The sequence below is a fragment of the Rutilus rutilus genome (genome assembly GCF_951802725.1).
Source record: "Rutilus rutilus genome assembly, chromosome: 8".
NCBI classification, from domain to species: Eukaryota; Metazoa; Chordata; class Actinopteri; order Cypriniformes; family Leuciscidae; genus Rutilus; species Rutilus rutilus.
In genome coordinates this window covers 31,910,652-31,925,024 of record NC_140222.1, presented here as the reverse complement: position 1 = coordinate 31,925,024, position 14,373 = coordinate 31,910,652, and the positions used below count along the sequence as shown (strand labels likewise).

Below are 14,373 nucleotides of genomic sequence, written 5' to 3'. Positions count from 1 at the left end.
TTTTTATATAATACACAATGTCAACTGAAATATAAATATGATACAAATTATTTATTGTACCAGACAGATGGTTATTACCATCCATTGTAAGATAAATAGAGGTTTCCCCGATTTTGCAGATTTATGTTGCGGACTGGATGAAGGGACAGACTTGTGGACTCTGTGGAAAGGCTGATGGAGAGATCAGACAGGAGTATCGCACACCCACTGGATACCTGACCAAGAGCTCAGTCACCTTTGCCCACTCATGGGTGCTTCCTGCTGAGAGCTGCCGTGATGCCAGCCGTAAGTGTTTTACTGCTTATTCTGTGACAACAATTTACTCCAATAAAATGCTTTTATTGTATACCATCTTCCCCAGAGTGTCACATGAAGCTTGAAACTGTGGAACTGGAGAAGCAGAGGTCAAATAGGCAAGAATCCAAATGCTACTCTGTTGAGCCTGTGTTGCGTTGCCTGCCTGGCTGTCTGCCAATTAGGACTAGTCATATCACTGTTGGATACTACTGCCTGCCTTCTAGTAAGACCTTCATCCACCGAATTTTCATGCAGTATTTCACAGATTTCTTTTCAGTAGCTAGTTTCATGTGATGCTTTTGTTTCAGACTTAAAATCCAACCTTTCTGCAAATTTGAGCAGCAATGAGAAGACTGAAGATCTGAGAGAAACTGCAGAAGCCCACATGGCCTGTTACTGTACAGTGGAGTGTGTTTAACTGCTGAAGCAAAATTGCAACGTTTAAAAAACAACAATTAAACAAATAAAATATATACATAAACTAAATATGGGTTAAAGCTCTAAAACCATGTATCTCAATTGCTTGTTTGGCAGGTAAATATGTACAACCCCCCCCCCCCCCCCCATTTAAATAAACATGAACTTTAGTAACAATTTTGATATTTATTTTGATGTAACAAAATCAGACATACGTCTATGCATTGTCATACACATAATTGCATGCGTTAACATTAGTTGACTCATTATGAACTAACAATGAAGAATATTTGACATTAACCAAGGTTAATAAATGCTGTGAAGAATATTGTTCATTGTTAAATCCAATACCTAATGCATTAACTAATGTTAACATTATGCGCTCAATTGTAAAGTGTTGTAAATATTGCTCTGCAATGCATAAAAAAAAACACCACACATTTTTGACACTACATTATTAATTTTATTTTTCTCTGAAGCATAGCTATAAGCAAATCTATAAACACTGCACCGTGGGTCCCACAACTGTTCTTTTAATACTTTTGCCCATTGCTTTAAAGGAGCCTTCACTGCATATTTCCCATATTTGAGATACAAAGAACATATAATGTCTACAGAAGTTCACTTTTGATGTTTTGTGAATTCTTATTAAATATTGCCATATGCATAAATATTAGATGATAACCATGTGATTTGGATGTTAATCAATATTAGAATCAATGACCATGACTTCTTGATTTGTTTGCTCTGTTCCAAGTCAAAGTTGCATGATGCAAATGACATGACATTGCCCTTTCACCTATTCTGAAAGTATCTATTTATGGCTTCCTGAATAGATAGATGATAGCCTTCCATGACATGTACTACTAAACGTAATTTTAAATTCATTATATTGCATTGTTATATTTAGGTAAAAGTGAAAGTATTCCAAACTATTTTTCACAGAAAATTGGAAGTATTCTAAACAATCTTTCAATAAATGAAATAATTATATATATAATAATAATAATAAGCATTTCAATGTGGACTTTGGACTATGGATGAGAGGCCAGGGTAACCTAAACTCTAATTGATATCTACTTATCAATCATCTCACCAGCCAAAGCATTTGTTAACATTTGTTAATCATTATTTTAAAATTAACATTTAGTCAGCAAAAATAAAAAAAACTTACTCGGTTACTAACGTAACCTCGGTTCTCTCTAGAGAGGGAACGAGTACTGCGTAAATCTTACGCTAGGGGAAAATCTCTTTTCCGCAAGATACTGAAGCCAAAAAATTATCCTTAATTTTGAAATAATGTAAAACGCATTGCGGCAGCATGCAGACATAGGCGAGACAGCTCGCGCGCCTATTGGCTGCTCTGCGGCAACTGCAGCCGCCTATCGAAGAGGCCCTAACGTGACGTCAGCTCCAATGAGGGCGCTTCGCGCCCACTACGTCACGTCCCGCCAAGACAGGCGTGGCCTAGGGCTATAAATACAGCTCGAGAGGCTAGCTTCACTGGTTTTTCATCGCTGGAGAGAACCAGAGCGTGTGCAGGCACGGCAAGATACGCAGTACTCGTTCCCTCTCTAGAGAGAACCGAGGTTACGTTAGTAACCGAGTACGTTCTCTTACGAGAGGTTCTCTCGTACTGCGTAAATCTTACGCTAGGGGAACACAGTGTAAAACGCTGTGCATGCTAAGATCCAGCACCAAAGACCCAAGGGCATGTGCCCGGGTTCATATAGCACATGATCATAAGGGACTCACAGAGAGTCCAGAAAAGAGAGGCTAGAATAGCATCATTTCTGCAATGATAACATCCTATAAGGAGCAATTATAGTGATGATGAATCGTACAGTCAGGGCGGCCACGGCCTGAGCTGACGAATATAGTGGGTCTTACACACTGCCCACAGAGCTGCGCGATCAGACAGCGAGCATTCGCTCGAGCAGTTTCAGTATTCTGGGCCGAACACATCGGGGCAGATAGAACTGATTTAGACCGAAAGCAGCTTAGCCTGTGCTAAGTGCGAGACACGTAAGCCCTTAATGCCCTAACCGGGCAAAGGAAGCTGGTGTCCTTTTCCTCTTTAGAGACCGGCAGGGCAGAAAGGGAAATCACCTGAGCCCTAAACGGTGTGTTGAGGGATTTAGGAACGTACCCGTGCCTTGGTTTGAGTATGACTTTCGAGTCATTCGGCCCAAACTCCATACATGTCGCGCTCACTGAGAGCGCTTGTAAGTCCCCTATGCGCTTCACTGAAGCGAGAGCCAGAAGAAACACTGTTTTGAAAGACAAGTGTTTGATATCTATTGATTGGGCAGGCTCAAATGGGGCACTTTTCATGGCCTCCAAGACCGTGGAAAGGTCCCAAATGGGAACTGAGGGAGGTCTGGAAGGATGTAACCTCCTAGCTCCTCTAAGGAAGCGAATGACCAGATCGTTCCTTCCGAGTGACTGACCAAGCGTCGGTTTAGAAAACGCTGCTATAGCCGCCAAGTAGACTTTGAGCGTGGATGGGGCTCTGCCCTTATCCAGTAGCTCTTGTAGGAAGGAGAGAACCTCCGAAACTCCACAGTCTTGGGGTGAAAAGCCGCGTGCTGTGCACCAGCTAGAGAACACAGACCATTTCGAGGAATAGAGCCGCCTCGTAGAGGGGGCTCTAGCCTGCACAATCGTGTTTAACACTCCCTCTGGGAGATCAGTGGGTACCCGTTGATGGCCCACGCATGTAGGGACCAAAGCTCTGGGCGAGGATGCCAGATCGAGCCCTTGGCCTGAGAGAGGAGGTCCCTCCTCAATGGTATTGGCCATGGGGCAGCGCTCGTCAGCTGCATCAGAACTGGGAACCAAGCCTGGTTCTTCCAGAGCGGAGCGACTAATAGCACTGAGCATCCGTTTTCCCTGATCCGCTCTAACACCTGGGGTAGGAGCGCGACGGGGGGAAAAGCATAGAGCGGGCAGCGGGGCCAGACGTGGGCCAGCGCATCCCTGCTCTTGGAAAAAAACTCCGGACAGTGAGCGTTTTCTTGAGACGCAAACAGGTCTACTTTCGCTTTGCCAAATGTCTCCCACAGCAGCCGAACTGTCTGTGGATGTAGAGACCATTCCCCTGCTGGAACATTGTTCCTGGACAGTATGTCTGGTCCCACATTCAGGCGGCCAGGCACATGCGCTGCTCTGAGCGAGCTCAGATTGTGCTGGGCCCATACCAGGAGGCGTTCCGTTAACCTGTAAAGGTTTCGGGATGTGATGCCTCCCTGGCGATTTATGTAGGCTACCACCGACATGTTGTCCGAGCGGACCAAAACTTGGTGTCCTGCTATTCGGGGATGAAAGCGCCTCAGCGCGTTGTCGACTGCCATAATTTCCAGGCAGTTTATGTGCAGGAGCTTTTCTCGTTCTGACCACTGGCCGCAGAACAGTCTGCCGTCGAGCAGCGCTCCCCATCCCGAGGTGGAGGCATCTGTAGACACCACCTTCACCCTCGAGGAAGTCCCCAGGCTTACACCTGACTGGTACCAGTCGGTCGCTTTCCAAGGTATCAATGCTGAGATGCATTTTCGATCGACCTCGAGGCGAAAAAGACCGGAAGCCCATGTTCGGCGTGGAACTCGCGCTTGTAGCCAGAACTGCAGCGGGCGCATGCAAAGCAGACCCAGCTGAAGAACTGCTGATGCTGCGGCCATAAGACCCAGCATCTTTTGAAACTTTTTGAGCAGGACTATAGTGCCGCGGCGGAAGGTTTCCGTCATGCGCTGAATAACCAGTCTGCGCTGCGGCGACAGCTGCGCTGTCATGGACAGCGAGTCCAGTTCCAAGCCCAGAAAAGATATTCTCTGACTGGGAGACAGTGAACTCTTCGCCCAATTGACTTTGAGACCCAGATTCTCGAGATGCTCGAGTAACATGGTTCTGTGTTCTATGAGCTCTGAGTGTGACTGAGCTAGAACCAGCCAATCGTCCAAGTAGTTCAAAACTCGCATTCCCCGAAGTATCAGGGGAGCGAGGGCTGCGTCCATGCACATCGTGAATGTACGGGGTGCTAGGGACAGGCCAAATGGTAGGACTGTGTATTGATATGCCCGGCCCTCGAAGGCGAATCTCAAAAATCGCCTGTGACGTGACGCTATTTGAATTTGGAAATAGGCGTCTTTCAGATCTATCGACACAAACCAGTCCCCTTGGCGAACATGCGAGAGGATTGTCTTAGTTGTGAGCATTCTGAACCGGCGTTTTGAAAGCGCTTTGTTCAGCCGTCTTAGATCTAGAATGGGTCTGAGACCCCCGTCTTTTTTCGGAACCAGAAAATATCTGCTGTACAGCCCCCCTTCGCTCTGAGCTTGAGATAAAAGCTCTATAGCCCCTTTGCTCAACAGTGGCGCAATTTCGGCACGAAGTAGATGTGCTACTTCTTTGTCTACCGTGGTTTCGATTCGCGCCGCGCAACGGCGGGGGCGTCGAGCGAACTGTAGCGAATAGCCTCTTTCTATAATGTTCAGCACCCATTCTGATACCCCGGGAAGCTTTGCCCACGCATTTGCATGGATAGCTAGGGGTTGAATGAAATCTGGGCTCTGACCGTGACATAGTGGCGGTCGGAGAGCTTCGGTATGCTGTAATATAGACACCGCATTTGCAGCGTTTGAGGAGGGGGGTGCGCTGATAACAGCGGGCAGTCCCGTAGGATTCATCATGTCTGTGGGTGAATGTGGGCGCGAAACAGCGGGCACATTTACACTGAGAACGTGTGTTGGTTTCGTTTTTACAGAAACCGAAAGACATGCAGTGTGTAGTGTTTGTGGGCACTGGGACGTGGGCACATTCACTACATTTAGTGCGCAATCGACGTGAGTCGATTTTATGTGCGCGAGCCCTGTGGAGCGGGCTGTGTCTGTGTGTAGGAATGGGCACTGGACAGTGGGCATTTTTACTACACTCATAACACCATCGGCCGTGGCCGGAACACCAGAAAATATGCTCTTTATGGGATTTGAAACGGCGTTTGTGTGCAGGCAAGCGGGCAGTGTAGCCGACTTGTTTACTGCAGAATACACTGGAACAGTCGCATGTGAAGGAACTGAACGAGCGAAAAGTTTTGGTGGAAGTCCGGCCGCAGCGGGACTTGAACACCGTCGTTTTCCTAGGAGGGCTAGGAAGACTTTGAGGCCTCGGGCTTTATCTCAATCTTTGGCCGGGGCCCACGCGTAGGGGGGCGGCGGCCAGCAGAGCGAGAGCGCGGTCTCGGGTCCCGGGCCTGTCGACGCTGCGAGGCGGTGGCAGGGGGCGGAGGCTGCGGCTGTGAGCTTCGAGCAGACGGCTGTTTAGAGCGGCCCGTTGCGGAGCTAGAGCGCTTTGGCAGAAAGTGCTTCATGGCTTGTGACGTCTTTTGTACCTCAGCGAATCTGTCCGCGAAATCTTTGACGGACGATCCAAAGAGGCCAGCAGGAGAGATGGGGGCGTCGAGGAACGCAGAGCGCTCCGAATCCGGCATCTCGGAAAGCGTCAGCCATAAATGTCTCTCAGCAACGGTGAGAGAGGCCATGTTCCGCCCTATAGCCTGTGCAGCGGATTTAGTAGCGCGGAGTGCGAGATCAGTAGCACTTCTTAAATCCGGCACGCTGATAGCTTCCAAGCCGTCCTCATCCAGTTTACGGAGAAGGTAGGCCTGGAAAATCTGGAGTGTGGCCATAGTATGCAGCGCTGAAGCGGCCTGTCCAGCGGTGGTATAAGCGCGACTGTGCAGGGCTGAGGTAGCACAGCAGGCTTTAGAAGGAAGCGCCGTCTTAGCGCGCCGTCCAGCAGAGGGCGGGCAAAGATGGGCTGCTACTGCCTCTTCCACAAGAGGAAGAGCGAGGTATCCTCTGTCCTTAGCACCGTCCACTACGGAGAATGCTGCTGAGGCAGAAGTACGTAGCCTGGCCGAGAAGGGGGTGCTCCAAGACTTTGCGAGTTCTTCGTGAAGCTCAGGAAGAAACGGGGCGGGTCTTGAAGGCGACGAAACACGTCAGGAAACAACCTGCAGGAAACAACCATCCAGCCGGTTGCGTGCGGGTTCGTTGGGCGCTGACCACTCGAGGCCGAGGCTCTCTGTGGCCTGTGTGAGCAGACGCGTCAGCTCAGCTTCAATACTGGCCCTTTTTCCTGACGGCTCGCGGGCAGAAGAGGGGGCGAGATCCACAGAGCTCGACCAATCCTCACTGCCCGACGCCAGGAGAGAACAGCGATCCTCCTCAATAACAACCGCTTCAACAATAACAAGTCGCGGCGGCGAACACACACTAGCAGAAAAAGGATATTACGCCGGATAGCACAGCAGGGAACGGCGACTGAAGGCGGCGCGGCCAGCAACTCCAGATGCAATGGCTCGTCCTGCTGAAAGGCTTCTTCAACGGCGCGGCTTCTTCTCTCAGGATCCAGCGATGCGTGAGCTCCACTGAAGAGATGAAAAATCAGTGAAGCTAGCCTCTCGAGCTGTATTGATAGCCCTAGGCCACGCCTGTCTCGGCGGGACGTGACGTCAGCTCCACTACGTCACGTCCCGCCGAGACAGGCGTGGCCTAGGGCTATAAATACAGCTTAGGGCCTCTTCGATAGGCTGCTGCAGTTGCCGCAGAGCAGCCAATAGGCGCGCGAGCTGTCTCGCCTATGTCTGCATGCTGCCGCAACGCGTTTTACATTATTTCAAAATTAAGGATAATTTTTTGGCTTCAGTATCTCGCGGAAAAGAGATTTTCCCCTAGCGTAAGATTTACGCAGTACGAGAGAACCTCTCGTAAGAGAACTATAAAAGTCTGTTCTTTTCTTGAAATCTTCACAAACCACCAGCCATGAGAGCTGTTTTGCTTGCCTTGACTCTGGCCTTTGTGGGTAAGAAAATTCATTGTTAAAAAAAAAAAAAAAAAAAAAAAACCTTGTTTTTTAGAGTTTTGTCTCATTGTCTATATTGTTTCTTTTAGCGAGTCAACAGATTAACCTTGGTAAGTGTTCATTTGAAAGTTACATTTTCTTTTAAGCGACAAATTCATTCTACAATAAACTAAAATATATATAATTATGTTTCAGTTCCTGAATTTGCCCCTGATAAGACCTATGTGTACAAGTATGAGGCTCTGCTCTTGGGTGGTCTTCCTCAAGAAGGTCTGGCCAGAGCAGGAATAAAAGTCAGCAGCAAGGTTCACCTCAGTGCCGTGACAGAGAACACCTTCCTGATGAAGGTAATGACTATTAAAAAATGATTTAAAATTTCAAGGTAAAACACAACAACACCAAAAAAGTCCCAGCTAGCTCCTACTGTTACAAGCAATGGTAAAATTTTAAGTGAAACGTTCCCTTACAGCTCATGGATCCTCTACTCCACGAGTATGCTGGCATTTGGCCCAAGGATCCATTTGTTCCTGCCACTAAGCTCACCTCAGCTCTGGCTGCTCAGCTTCAGATTCCCATCAAGTTTGAGTATGCTAATGGTGTGGTTGGAAAGGTATTCGCCCCTGCAGGAGTCTCCCCTACAGTACTGAACCTGCACAGAGGAATCCTCAACATCCTTCAGCTCAACCTCAAGAAGACCCAGAACATCTATGAGCTGCAAGAGGTTAGAAAATGATCCAAGTACACTTGATCCATTTTGAGTTCTGCAATCTAATTTCTTTACTTGTACTTCAAGGCTGGAGTTCAGGGAGTGTGCAAGACCCACTACATCATCAATGAGGATCCAAAGGCCAACCACATTATTGTCTCCAAGTCTAAGGATTTGAGCCACTGTCAGGAGAGAATCATGAAGGACATCGGTTTGGCGTACACTGAGAGGTGTGCTGAATGCACAGAGGTAATGAAGAAGACTGGAAAGAATTGAAATGAAAATGCCAAGAGTCAAATGGTCACATACCTTTCTCCCAACAGAGGGTCAAGAGTCTGATTGAAACTGCATCTTACAACTACATCATGAAACCATCTGCCGCCGGTGTACTGATCGCTGAAGCAACAGTTGAGGAAGTGCATCAGTTTTCACCCTTCAATGAGATCCATGGTGCTGCCCAGATGGAAGCAAAGTAAGATTGATTCTCTGTGAGATTTATCTTAAAAATATGAAGTAATACTTCACATATTTCATTATTTTTAAAAAAGTGAAGGTACAGAAATAAATAAATATTTTTTGTTATAGACAAACCTTGGCATTTGAAGAGATTCAGAAAACCCCTGTTGTTCCAATCAAAGCTGATTACTTGGCCCGTGGATCTCTGCAGTATGAGTTTGCAACTGAGATTCTTCAGACCCCCATTCAACTCCTGAAGATCAGTGATGCACAAGCACAGGTAAAGGAGTACATTAATTTACCTTTATTGCATTAAAGCTCTAAATTATAACAAAATGCATCCACATTGAACTGTCAAGACTTGATGCATGAACATTGCCTTTACTCTTACTAGATTGTCGAGGTCCTGAAGCACTTGGTTGAAAATAATGTGGCCATGGTCCATGATGATGCTCCACTAAGGTTTGTTGAGCTCGTCCAGCTCCTGCGTGCTGCCACCTTGGAGAATAGTGAGGCTATCTGGGCTCAGTTCAAGGACAAACCAGTTTACAGGTAGAAGTTTGTAAAAAATGTTAGCAGCAATATAGTTAAACATAAAATTATTAGCATTGTGTTTACTGAGTTTGATAATATCGTTTATTTCTTTTAATATCAGTCTAATGCATTAAGCCATGTTAGCGTTTCAGTGCACGCAGGTTTCGTGACATCATCGAAGTCCCATTTCATTGGCTAGGTGCCAACCAATAAACGACTCCTTTGACCCCCCCTCCTCCCGTCCCCCTTTCTCTCTCACCGCCTCTGAGTTTCAAGTGCACAAGTTAGTTTTGCACGATATATCGCGAAAAGAGTAGCAAAAGTCAAGGCGCGAAATTTGAAATTGCAGTGACAGATTTGAGAAGTTGCAAGTGCCTAATTGAGGTAGTACTGCGAATGTGAATGTAAGATTAAACGCAAAATATATATTACAAGTTTGTGTCTGTCGTTGTATTTCTGTGAATGGCATTTTACACATTTGTGTCTACTTGTCTGCAGCTTCAGATTCAGAATACAGGTTTGTGACTATTGTATACGAGTGCAAATTTCAACATTCAACTTCAGATTTTTATTTTACAGGTTTTCACATTGGAGCTGTGAGTGTAAATGTTCATGTACAAGTACCAATATTTATTGTACAAGTTCTCAAATTCAAATCTACGTGCTCTCGAGTTTTGCTACTGACTTACCTTCATAAGATTGAGACTATGACTCTTGAGCAGCTCAAGAAGACTGATGTTCAACTCCAAGTTGAAGCTAGACCAAGGTACACTTTTAAAAACACATGAAGCTAAGAAGTAACATATACAACAATGGTTTAAAAAACATAACCTCCCTTATTCTTGTTTCAGTATTGCTTTGCAGAAATTTGCTGTGATGGGAGTGAACACTGCCTTGATCCAAGCTGCTGTTATGGCAAAAGGAGAAATCCGTATAATTGCCCCTGGAAAAGTGGCTGCAAGAGCAGACATTCTCAAGGGCAACTACAAGGTGGAGGTTCTGCCTGTTGATCTTCCTGAACACATTGCTGATGTGAGGTATTGAAATCTTAGTCTTGTCAGTGTATCAAAAATGTTTAATGAATTACCCCAAAAAAGGAACAACAGTTTCTTCCAATGTTTCCTTGTTCTGACAGCTTTGAGACTCTTGCTGTGGCAAGAAACATTGAAGAGCCCAACGCTGATAGGATTGTTCCCTTAGTACCTGAGTTGGCCATGCAGAATGCCCAGACTCCTAATGAGTATTTGGTAAGTTTTGAACACGCATATAATGAATATGTGTTAGTATGCAGAGCATTAATTTGCTTCAAGTTTTAAAATAGCGAGGCTTGTTATAATATTTCATTATTCTTTTCAGTCCTCTGAAATTCCAGATGAGACTCCCGTGAGAGCTGCTGCTCCATTTAACAAGACTCTCTGTCTTGCTGTCCCATACATTGAAATCAAGGGGTGCGTTGAGGTGCACTCTCACAATGCTGCTTTTATCAGAAATTCTCCTCTCTTCTACATAATTGGACAGCACTCAGCCCGTGCTGCACTGACAAGAGGTATTTCCAAAACAAAATTACTTTAGTAAGCATGATGTATATTCAGATAAAATTGTAATCAGTTTTGTCATTTTGGCTTTAGCTGAAGGTCCAACAGTTGAAAGACTGGAGCTTGAAGTCCAAGTTGGTCCTAGAGCTGCTGAGAGACTCCTTAAGCAAATCAGCCTCATTGATGAACAGACTCCAGAAGGAAAGGCCTTCCTATTGAAACTGAGGGAAATCCTGGAGACTGAAGACAAAAATGCAACCGTCTCTTCTGAAAGCAGCAGTAGCAGCCGCAGCAGCAGCAGCAGCAGTTCAAGCTCCTCCATGTCCAGCTCTCGTGTGACTGAGGTGAGGACATGGATCTTGTTTGATGGCTTGGTAGCTGGCATTTATATCATCAAACTCTCATATTTGTATTAATTCTCATTTCTTTCTTATGGGTTCTCAGGCTGCCAATCACATGGAGCCCTTCAAGAAATTCCACAAAGATCAGGTAATTACTAAGGAATACTTTTTGCTCATTGCTTTCTAAAGGTTTTACATTAACACATTATTGTATATGGAGAGATTGAGTTCCTTCCAGTACAGTTAGTACTATACAAAAACTTTGCTTGTAGTTCTTGGCACACCATGGTGCCTCAAAGGCAGTAAGCAGTGGAAGCACCGCATCTAGCTTTGAGCATATCCAGAAACAGGTGAACCATTTTCTGTGATTTGATTTGTCTATAACAAAACCTACAAAGGAATTTCACACGTCTTGAATGAATTGCTTAAATGCTTGTTCATTCTTTCAGGCTAAATATCTTGGGGATGCTGTTCCACCTGTTTTTGCTGCCATTGCCCGTGTTGTTAGAGTGGACCACAAGTTGTTGGGTTACCAGCTTGCTGCTTTCTTTGACCAGCCAACTGCTAGAGTGCAGCTCGTTGTTTCTTCCATTGCTGAGAATGACAACTGGAAGTTGTGTGCTGATGGTGTCCTGCTGAGCAAGCAAAAAGTCACTGTAAGATCAGAGCTGAGGATGAAGTTTGCTAAACTGTCACAATTGTCTAATTCTGTCCTTGATGTTTTACTGGTCTGAATTGTACATACATTTTCTTCTTCAGAGCAAGGTTGCTTGGGGTGCAGAGTGTCAACAATATGCAGTCATTACTAAAGCTGAGGCTGGAATCCTTGGAGAATTCCCTGCTGTACGTCTAGAGTGGGAATTTGAAAGGCTTCCAGTTATTGCCATCACCTATGCCAAAAAGTAAACACAATGATCATGAACTGTTTTGTGGTAACTGTAGAAATGTTATGTTTTGAAAACTTTTTCCTTATTTATCACTTTTCAAACAGGCTGTCTAAACACATCCCTGTGGCAGCTTTGCAGATGAGATTCAGGTTTGAAAGAGCCACGAACAGTGAGAAAGAGATTGAACTGACTGTGGCCTTGCCAACTAAGAGGACCTTGAATGTCATTGCTAGGATTCCAGAGGTGAGTGGCCTCTGTTAATTTAAACTATGACTCACTCAGAGATAAAAGAAAGAAAAGGCAACTACTGTAACTATTTTCTGCTCTAGATGACTCTGTCAAGGATGGCTATTCCTCTCCCTATCACTGTTCCCATCAATCCAGATGGAACTCTTTCTATTCATATTGATCAGGACTTTCTGTTCAGAGCCCAGAACTATATCTATGATTACACCACAGGTACAAATCAGTGATATGACATACAGGAATTAAATTACATATAATCAGAAACCACACAGTTTCTTGATTTATCTTTGATTTATCTTGTATAGCTCAGTGCAGCATGATGCAGGGCACAATCACCACCTTCAACAACAGGAGGTACAAGATCGAAATGCCCATTTCCTGCTACCAAGTCTTAACCCAGGATTGCACACCTGAGTTGAAATTTGTTGTTCTGTTGAAGAAGGATGAACAGTCTGAAAAAAAACGCCTGAACATTAAACTTGCTGATATGTAAGCTGATACCATCCATTTAATCTGCAGGTTTATTTACTGTGATTATAATTTTTCTACCACTGTACTGAGTTGATCACCTGTATTTAACAGTGATGTAGAGTTCTATTCTTTGGGCACCGATGCAAAAGTTAAAGTTAATGGAATGGAAGTTCCCATCAGCAGTCTTCCCTATCAGCATCCCTCAGGTAGGTTCCATGTGGTCTCTTCGACTTAATTCACATAATATCTTTAGCTAATATAAATTAAAATGCACTTCTGGTTTAGGCTCCATCCAAATCAGGAAGAAGGATGATGGTTTGTCACTTTATGCTCATAGTCACGGGCTCCAGGAAGTCTACTTTGCCAGGTGACTGCATGTTAAAGAGTATTTATCAGCTACTGAATTTCTGCAGCAAAAATGCATCATCCAGAGTTCGATTAATTCCTGACATACATTTTCATTTATAGACTCAAGTTGCAGACTGGATGAAAGGACAGACATGTGGCCTCTGTGGAAAGGCTGATGGAGAGATCAAACAGGAATACACTACGCCCAGTGGATACCTGACCAAGAGCTCAGTCAGCTTTGCCCACTCATGGGTGCTTCCTGCTGAGAGCTGCCGTGATGCCAGCCGTAAGATTTGTCTGATGCTGTGTATTACAACAATATCATATGTTTGAAAGAAGTTTTTAAAAAACAAATATTTTTCCTATTATTTGTTATATATTATATTCACATGATTATATATTATATTAATATATTTATCAGAATGCCGCATGAAACTTGAATCTGTGAAGTTGGAGAAGCAAGTGATTTTTAATGGACAGGAATCTAAATGCTACTCTGTTGAGCCTGTGCTGCGCTGTCTGTCAGGCTGTGCACCAATCAGAACCATCCCTGTCACTATTGGATACCACTGCCTGTCCACTGGTAAGTGATTTCATTACTTGTTTGAAGATTATGACTCAGTCCAGGTCAGGAATTCTAATGTGGTTTTGCTTGAGAAAGCAGATTTTACATCTTAAAATCAAACACTGACATTTAATAATATTACCATGAACTACATAGGCCGAACAATATACAAGTGATTAACGTAACATTGTCTGGATGGGAAAATATACATTTTTGGTGTCTAAATGTCACTTACATTTTTATATTCTGTGTTACAGACTCCAACCTCAACATGTTTGATGGAATCTATGAGAAGAGTGTAGACGTGAGAGAGACTACAGATGCTCATGTGGCCTGTCGCTGCACTGAGCAGTGTGCTTAAACCCAATTCACAAAGCAAAACTTAATGCAACATTTTTGAAGCTACTGTACATTAACGCCTTAATTTCAATAAATCTGAATGAGCATTCTTAAAATTTGTCTGCTGACTATTTTTTTTCTTTATTTAACAACTGGAGCACTACTTCCCATTGTTGTCTACTTCTGCTGTAATAGCCATAGGTACTGGGCATTCAATGACAGATAGTTATGATATTTTAAGATGAATGAAAATAAAACATAAGGGGCAAATATTAAGACAACGCTTGCACAGAATATAAATGAGAAATCACTAGTCTGAAAAGTTTGTAGAATTGTGGAAAAATCCTTCGATATAGTATCATCTAAATGAGCA

The 14,373-nt window shown here is 44.5% G+C and overlaps 2 protein-coding genes across 2 annotated transcripts in view; both read left to right on the top strand.

The window, feature by feature from the left end:
• LOC311295635 (vitellogenin-like) overlaps window positions 1–14,099 on the top strand; it is a 28,575-nt gene extending 14,476 nt beyond the window's left edge. The window contains exons 30-52 of the mRNA XM_084417102.1: window positions 120–285; window positions 362–520; window positions 606–705; window positions 6,103–6,206; window positions 7,662–7,682; window positions 7,768–7,877; window positions 9,967–10,034; window positions 10,120–10,305; window positions 10,404–10,515; window positions 10,625–10,814; window positions 10,897–11,147; window positions 11,248–11,292; window positions 11,417–11,494; window positions 11,594–11,800; window positions 11,904–12,046; window positions 12,136–12,274; window positions 12,361–12,490; window positions 12,583–12,766; window positions 12,860–12,954; window positions 13,034–13,110; window positions 13,217–13,382; window positions 13,518–13,679; window positions 13,919–14,099. Coding sequence (XP_084273228.1) covers window positions 120–285; window positions 362–520; window positions 606–705; window positions 6,103–6,206; window positions 7,662–7,682; window positions 7,768–7,877; window positions 9,967–10,034; window positions 10,120–10,305; window positions 10,404–10,515; window positions 10,625–10,814; window positions 10,897–11,147; window positions 11,248–11,292; window positions 11,417–11,494; window positions 11,594–11,800; window positions 11,904–12,046; window positions 12,136–12,274; window positions 12,361–12,490; window positions 12,583–12,766; window positions 12,860–12,954; window positions 13,034–13,110; window positions 13,217–13,382; window positions 13,518–13,679; window positions 13,919–14,022 — 2,997 coding nt within the window. The 3' untranslated portion in view covers window positions 14,023–14,099. The remainder of the gene's footprint in view (window positions 1–119; window positions 286–361; window positions 521–605; window positions 706–6,102; window positions 6,207–7,661; window positions 7,683–7,767; window positions 7,878–9,966; window positions 10,035–10,119; window positions 10,306–10,403; window positions 10,516–10,624; window positions 10,815–10,896; window positions 11,148–11,247; window positions 11,293–11,416; window positions 11,495–11,593; window positions 11,801–11,903; window positions 12,047–12,135; window positions 12,275–12,360; window positions 12,491–12,582; window positions 12,767–12,859; window positions 12,955–13,033; window positions 13,111–13,216; window positions 13,383–13,517; window positions 13,680–13,918) is intronic.
• Window positions 7,782–9,305, top strand: LOC311296183 (vitellogenin-like). Its single transcript, XM_084417858.1, has 6 exons — window positions 7,782–7,919; window positions 8,042–8,293; window positions 8,366–8,527; window positions 8,602–8,750; window positions 8,864–9,014; window positions 9,129–9,305. Exons 1-6 carry the CDS (start codon window positions 7,914–7,916, stop codon window positions 9,288–9,290), a joined length of 882 nt encoding a protein of 293 aa, XP_084273984.1. The 5' UTR covers window positions 7,782–7,913; the 3' UTR covers window positions 9,291–9,305.
• Window positions 14,100–14,373: the final 274 nt, after the last annotated feature.